We start from the raw sequence: 7,712 nt of genomic DNA, 5'->3' as shown, positions 1-7,712 counted from the left end.
CACTTTTTTCTTTTCTTTTCTTTTCTTTTCTTTTCTTTTCTGTTTCAGCAAAAGCAACTATTGTGCAGCGAGGAGTCAATAAAAATGGACACTTGCCTTTCAGGAGCAGGCAGACATGTACAGCTGCATTATTTTTACCCCATACTTCATTCTGGAGCCTGCTGTGTGGAACAGCTGCTGTAGACATGCAGCCGAAGAGTTGCAGCAATTTTCCTGAGTGCTTTCCTTTCTTTCCCTGCTACCTTTCCATTAACTTTAATTGCTGAGACCTGGCAAATGTGTTGCCAGCTTCTTGCTTTCTGGAAGCATGAGCAGAACTGTCCTGGGGGTGGTTAAGCTAGAAAGATACCTTGATGCATCTTCTTTTTTTTTCCTAGCGGTTTTTAGTTTCACTGTTCAGTTCCCGCTGAATCCTGCGCGTCTCGCATACCAAATTGGTCATCCTGTATATGCAGAGATCACGGCATGGTTCTCCTTGGGCTTCACCTCCCTGAAAGCAGATGACATTTGAGAGTATCAGAGCCATTACAATTACAACCCCTTGGTCACTGCTTTGCTTTCTTTGAAAGCAAGGTTGCCTTGCTCAGCAGCTATATTGTTCTGAGCCTCTGTTTCCTCTAGCTGCATTACTGTACCTGTCTGACCAATTTTGGAGGGGAAGGGTTGGTCGCAGCAGTTTTAGGACATTGTAGGCCAGGACCTGAGAGAAGATTTGAATCCCTGCTGTACCACAGGCTACATGCATGTGTTCTTGCACAGGTGACTAACCTCTGCCTTTAGTTCCTTATCTGTAAATGAGGGCCAGCATCACCTCCTTCTCTCATAGTGGTGTTGAGGATAAATATATTAAAGCTTCTGGGGCTGTCCAATAACCTTATAGCTCTTATCACCTCAGATAGCTACCTGTTTCTATTATGGGATTTGGGATTAGAATTTATTTCTAATCTCCTGGTGGGGTTTGTGGGGAAATGTGCTCTCTGAGCCAGCCTGCGCTTTGGTTGGATACAACGGGTGGGTGGCATAGGCCAAAAAATAAAAAGGAGGGGAGGGGAGCGGCTATCTAACCAAGTGTTCATTGATCTGTATCTGTGAGCACTTTGCAGTGGTTTGCACAGTCCGGACATCATCTCTTACAGGACGTTGTATTCTCCACCTAAACTCTGTCTTAGAAAGAGGTTTCTGGCCTGGGAACAAAGGGCTTTGTATTGCTGCTGTGATTTTTGCCTTAAGTGTGTGGGCCCGCAGAAGTTAACGTGTTGTGCAGTCTTACGTTTACTTAATCCCAGCAACCTCCACCCGACCATTTCTTCCCCCGTACTTGTGCTTGACATCTGCCGCCTTATGTGTTGAAATAACAGAAGTATCAGGGGTTACCAGTGGGTGAGGAATGGCTTCCCAGGCAGAAACTCAAGCCCACTGCACTGCAGTTTCCTATCTCACAGCAGCTTTGGCTGCTGGCATTGGAGGAGAGACGTGTGGTGCCTTTTGGTTTACAGCAGTTTGTCAGGCAGGGTTTCTCTCTCCAGGCCGGAGGAGATGAGTGGTCTCTGCACAATCAATCAGCCTGATGCAGGAGGGAGGCTTGCGCTGGACAGGGAATTATTTGGGGCCGTGTGAGTTAACTCTGCAGTTAGCTCAAGCCATGAGCATGAAACGTGCACAGCATTTTACTGGGCAGAAAAGGGAGGCTCATTAGCAATCTGCATGTGGCTAATCAGTTTTAATCCTAGTAATGCTGAATGCTGGCTATATTTCCTGCAACCGAGAGAGCTAATGGCTAACTTATTTAGTCCTTGCTGCTCATATATCTTAGCTAATGTGCTGTTCTGTCCTTCTTTCAGTGGTAACAATTCCGCTATCTGAAATTTGGCCCTTCTCCTTGCACCCCTTGCCTGTGAATTGTGTTTATAAGGTGGGCTGTAGTAAAGACCTAAGAATAAACTTGTGTCTTTTCTCTCCAGCCTTCTCCTAATGCCGGTTTTTCATGTCCACACATGCAGAACCCAGTTGTATTAGAACACCCATCCGTGCCCATGCCTATATCAAGTAGGAGACGCTTTCTTTAGCATCAGACGTGCTCTTGGCATTTAATTAACAATTGCTGTTGTGTGTGCCATTACAAAAGGACTCTTGTACTGTAGTTGGATCTTTTGAAACCGTGATGGGCTCAGCTCCATTGCCTTTGCATTGCGAAAGCTTTTTCCATTATTTGGGAAAGACATCTCCAAGGGGAAGTGAATTATTTGTTTCCGATTAGTGAAAATACCCATCTATTTCTGATGGTTCTTTTTACCTACTTTTTCCCAGACTGCAGCATTTTCTGGATCAGACTTGTTATGGGAAATTGCAACTCCACCCTATAATTTTAAGGCTTGGAGAGGGAAGGAGGGTGGAGCTGATGAGATTTAGGATTTCGAACCTTTCCACCTACTCCTGAGAAGTTGTTATCAGACTCCTGTTATGGTTGTGACTACTGGGAGCTAAGTCACTCTTCTGCTTTCTTTGAAACGCAAAGGAATAAATAATTCGAGTGGATCTTGCACTGTGTTGTCTTAACACTGTAGAATCTAATGTTTGATCTTTGGGATTCTCCTCTCACCACCATTTGTCTTGTCTTGTATTAAAAATCCAGTATGCCTGCTTCTCCCACCCCCTATTTTACTGGGCACCTCAGCAGATGCGAAATTGGTATGTTACTGTTTTTCCCTGGAAGAGATGGAAAGAAGACTGAGGGAATATTCAACACTGCATATGAACAGGCTCAAAGAAAAGATCCAGGGTTGCTTCAGTCCCTCTCATCGAGTCCCTGTCTGTAGCTAGACATGCTTGGGTTAGAGCAGCAGGAAACCGCTCCACCTCCCTCCTTAGATATTAATTCTGAGCAAACCACAAATCACTTTAAACTGTCAAAGCAAACCTGTAACATCATTTTTTTGAAAACCAAGCTGTGTTAATCCATCTAGTAAATAGAAGCTGGTAATTTCCACTTCACAGCTATAAAGCTGCTGTCTTTCCCCCCTCCCTTCTCCTCTCCCTCAGCAGCTTCTGTTGTGGAGTCTGATCATTTCTTGCATGGTAGATGGAAAATCTGGGAGGGGTGAGAGGATGGAGGGAGGGGAGGGACAGGCAGTGTGTGAGCAAGAGACGGGACTGTGAGTGGAGCAGCAAGCGTGGAGCTCGCTGGCATCAGACAAAGCACTCTGCTGCAGCTCTCTGCAAGGACACATGATCACTTGGTAAAAGGCCACAGCTGCCGGGCTGCTTCCAGACCTGGAATTGGATAGATGGTGGGGAAGGATGGAGTCCACGGACTAGCAGGATCTTGCTGCATGAATTCCAGGGTTAGATGCTGTCCCTCTGCACAGGCTGCGATACAGAAGGGAGACAGGAGCCTTTGGTGATCTCTGCCTCTTGGGCGCTGCAGCATGCAGTAGAAAGACTGGCTGGCACTGTACATCTCACCGATGACCACAGCTTGCTTGGAAGAGGAGCACTCCCGTGGACCAGTGCAGCAGGATCCCTGACCCTGAGGTTTTTCAGATAACAGTGAGCTCTGCATTGTGCAGCCATTGCAGTGGGGTGGGAGTGGGAAGGATGGCTTAGACTGTGCACAGTTGCATCAATTGACCAAAAGGCTCAAAGAAAACACCTGTGATTTCCTGGTCATCTTTATTTTGAGTAATGCCCTTGAGAGACAGCTGCACCAGGAAGCCTGAGGAATCCTGCATGTTTCGCATACCAAATCCTCCAAGCCAGATGCAAAGGAAGTCTCTGAACTTTTCTTGCTCTCTCTAACACCCGAAGCCTTGATAAAGGAAAGTAACAAGTTTGCTAGACTCTCTTCCCAGGGGTTGAGGAAGGGGAGAGCCAGTCCATGGGCTCCTGTAGGGTGTTCTGAAAAACGTCCAATTTGTCAAAGGCTGTAAAGAGTTGCCAGGGCATGTCTCGGACTTGAGCTGCTGCAGGAAGAAGGGAGTGTGTGGGTATATGCTTTGAAGCCCCCCCCTCTCCCCCCTTTCTTCTTTTTTTTTGTTGTGGCTTGGTTTTGGAGCAAGGGACTGAAATGCCTCCTTCCCCAGAGCTGCTTTCCCTTTGACTGAGGGGCTCAGACAGCTGGATCTGTGCTCAGATACAGAAAATGAAGGAAGGGCAAATCCGAGCCTGTGCCAAACACCTGGCAGGACTGAACACAGTGGGTGAAAAATGTGCTGATTCCTCTTTATCTTTTGCTCCCATCCAGCGCTGCCGTGTAGTTAGCTGCTCCAGGCTAGATGCGGAATCTGGTTCCCAGCCCAGTGCAGTCAGAGCAGCCTGCCGGGATGTCATGCCTCTGGACAGGTGGTAAAATGATGATGCCAGGACTCGTAAACTCAGGCTCCCTGTCATTCATGCCTCTGCTCCTCCTAACACAATAACGGCAAGAAACCCCTTACCATGGTTTGCCTCTTTCAGGACTGCTTGGGGAAAAAAAGTATAAACCCTTCCTTTCTTCTGCTGCCGTTTGTGTGCTTTCTTTCTGTCTTGCATGTCTTCCTGTGGACAACTCTTTTCTAGTCTGGCTGCTACTGCTGCTGCTTTTCTGCAAGTCCATCGTGTCTGTCTGCGTCTCTCTCAGCTGCATGAGGATGTATTTTCTCCCTTGCTGCTTTGTGCCTCCAGTGTTAATGGCCCTTCTCGCTGGCCTGCTGTACAGGGTAGTGCATCTGAAGTTGCATGGACGAGGGGACCCGCGCAGCTGCGTGCATTTGTGAGCAGCTCCTCTCTGTGCTCCCGCACCTGCAGTTCTGACATGGAATGCCTTGTTCGAAAGTTTTCCTGCCCCCTCAGATGAGTCGAGGAGTGGATTAGCATCCGTGTGGGGGTTGGGCTTCGCTCCTGTGTCTGGCAAGGAAAACGCTTAAGTCCCGAAAGCAATGCATGTGATGCCATGGTCCCGGGAACTTCCTCTGGCAGAGGGTGTGTCTGAGTATCGCTGGGAAACCGATTAAAGCCTCAGCCTGTGGACCGTGCCAGAAGCTCCATGGTCTTGTGCGTACAAGAGGATTGTCTGCCAGCTGATTGATTGTACTGTGGTCATAGTTTGGCTTCCTTATAGTAATGACTATGATGTGGCAATGCCATCTGTCTTCCTCAGAGTGCCGCTGCTACCGCCTTAATGGTTTTAACTTTTTCAAGCGTCTGCCGATTCCTCTCTCGTCAGGTTCGCGGATGTTGGAGCAGAGCGTTGGGGAGTGGCTGGAGTCCATCGGCCTGCAGCAGTACGAGAGTAAGCTCCTTCTGAATGGCTTTGACGATGTCCGCTTCCTGGTGAGTAGCAACCTGGGGCTTTGGCCAGTGTTGTCCTTCCTGTCCGTAAATCTGACTTGTTCAGGCTTTGTGAGGTTTGCAGATCAGGCCTCGGCTCTTCAGCAAGTTCCCCTCACTTCTGGGGCACGTCATTGAAATAGGCTGGTGACTGTGCGGTAACTTAGATTAGCTAAGGAAGTGAGATGGCTTGTACTGGATTATTCATTCTCATAGGTAATTTAGTTGTTACCATTTCCCTTCTGAATAACTTGATATAAAATCCAATTTGCTGTACACTGCCCTTTAAATTTTTAATACTCAGTTTGCTTCAGAAATGTGAATTGAAAATGACTAACCTATTACAGAAAGTGTTGGGAGCCTGGAGGTTTTCATAGCCAGGTAAAAGGTCAGTGGAGTCTCTTGATATCTGGAAAGGTATGGGAATTGGTCTTGCTTTGTTGGTTCGGCTGGATGTTAAAACAGCCAGCCGTAATTGTTAATGATGCCGATGATTCATGTTGGCCTTGTTAGGCTTCAGAGCCAATGTCCTACCAAATTGAACAAGGCAACTCGTGTCTTTGAGGTATTGTTTCCTGCTATCTACAGAAGGGGCCTCATATGAGGCCCGTAGGGATGTGTTTCATGTGTGGACGGTTTTCTTTGTTGCCATGAGCTGGAAACATTTTTGCTATAAAGAGCTCCTAGGTTTCAGAGCACAACCAAGGAGTGCCTTGCAGGCCAAACTCTGCATCAGCTGCCGTTGCACAGTGCACGCGAGGGCACGCTTCTCCAGCACTCGTGTTGTGCAGCAGGTAACGTGTGCTATGCAAACGAGCTCAGCTTTTAGTCTGAAGGCTCCAGTGGGTGCAGAATAGAATAATACAGTACAGCGGGCTGTGCTGTTTCTAAGTGAAATGCTTGCAGGGAAGGGGAGGTTTAGAGGTAGGGGACTTTGGATATTTTTAATGCTCTGTCTGTATACTACCAGACATGCCCATCTCTGGCAACTAGCTGCAGATGATCATGGTTTGATTTAGTCTACGCTTGCAGCTAAGTCACATCACCTGCACTCATCAGCAATAGGTGATTTTCAGTACTGCAGGTGAGTTCATAGAAGAAAGTGTCCTGACTATAAGGAACAAAAGCTGCTTATCCAGAAGCTCTGCAAGAAACGCAGGTTCCTCCATCTAGAAAGATGATCTGTGCATCCCTGCCTTTCCCACATTGCTAGTATCTCATCAGGCCCCATGCAGTATATTAAATTTTGGGACCATGACTTCCACCTTCATCCAAGCAGATGCTAAGATTCTCAGCTGATGAAGGGTGCTTAAGAGCCTCTGCTGGGTAGTCTCCTTGCTTGGTAACTCGGGGAGGCCAGGAGTCACATTCCTGGGCCTCATGCAGTTCTGAGTTGGAAATCTGAATCGGGGAGGGCAATCTCTCCCTCTAGGCACGTAGAATCTACTTGCAGTGAAGTGTAATTAAAGCTAGTCTAAATGAAGCCCTTCGAAATAAAGGCAACAGAATAGCATTAACCAGCCCACACAGTGCCCAGTGGATTTCCCAGTGAAAACATTATTGTGAATGATAACAGGCAAGCTTGTGCTAAGGATGCACTTAAAGTAGGCAACCCCCAGTCCCCAGTGGCCACTTTAAAATATCCTTCAAGTTTTGCATTGGTTTTGTTTAGGCTTTTAAAGATTAGCATCTAGCAGGCAACCAATTTTTGCTGGTGGTTATGGTGGACTCTTAAAGGTGACTGCAGAAAGAGGTCTCTCTTGGGGCTTTCTTGCTACTGCTTTTTACGGTTTAGGGAAATGCTGTCAAATAGGTTTCCAAAACAAGTGTTTTTGCTCCTGTGTGCGTCATTGCTTGGGAGTATACAGCCTTGGCTTCTCTGCCTTTGCAGGTAGACTGAAAATTAGGGCCAGATACCAATCTTTTTAAGCTGTTGGAAGCCAGACTGCTTTCTCAGAGCATGTTCAGAGGGTTGAGGATGAGTCAGTCCATTCCAGTGGCTTTTGTTAACTCTAGTTAATCTGAATGATCCTGTTTTAATAACCAGCATTAAACAGACCTTGACGTGACTTCCCTGCCTCCTTCCTGGGTAGGCAGGACCTGCAGCTCAGGCCTGTCTGCCATACCCCTGTCTTGTTCCAGCTCATTGCAAATCAACCAAGTTGAAACCAGAGTTTTTTGGTTTTCATTTTTTTTTTTTTTGTTTTTTTTTTTAATATAGCAGAAAACTGTTGATCTGGGTTTAAGCGAAATAAAGGGCACAGCACAACTTTTTGTTTTTCAGTTTTGCTTTTTAAAACCAGGGCCACCGTGTAGTGATTATTGCCATGTTCAAGTTTGGGGTCTAACCTTAAGCGTGCACCAGTAACAGATAGAAGGGAACACCGGTATAAATGCCAAGCACTCGG

The 7,712-nt window shown here is 46.9% G+C and overlaps 1 protein-coding gene across 6 annotated transcripts in view; it reads left to right on the top strand.

Annotated features, from left to right (window-relative positions):
• The window catches only part of ANKS1A (ankyrin repeat and sterile alpha motif domain containing 1A), a 154,192-nt gene that overhangs the window by 92,679 nt on the left and 53,801 nt on the right, over positions 1-7,712 (top strand). For all 6 annotated transcript variants that reach the window (XM_019514158.1, XM_019514159.1, XM_019514157.1 and 3 more), the window contains one exon: positions 5,201-5,307. In XM_019514158.1, the coding sequence (XP_019369703.1) occupies positions 5,201-5,307 (107 nt within the window). The remainder of the gene's footprint in view (positions 1-5,200; positions 5,308-7,712) is intronic.

This window comes from Gavialis gangeticus, unplaced genomic scaffold (assembly GCF_001723915.1).
Source record: "Gavialis gangeticus isolate Ggan-Ray unplaced genomic scaffold, GavGan_comp1, whole genome shotgun sequence".
Taxonomy (NCBI): Eukaryota; Metazoa; Chordata; order Crocodylia; family Gavialidae; genus Gavialis; species Gavialis gangeticus.
The sequence above is the reverse complement of the archived record's forward strand: the minus strand, read 5'-3'. Positions and strand labels throughout refer to the sequence as shown.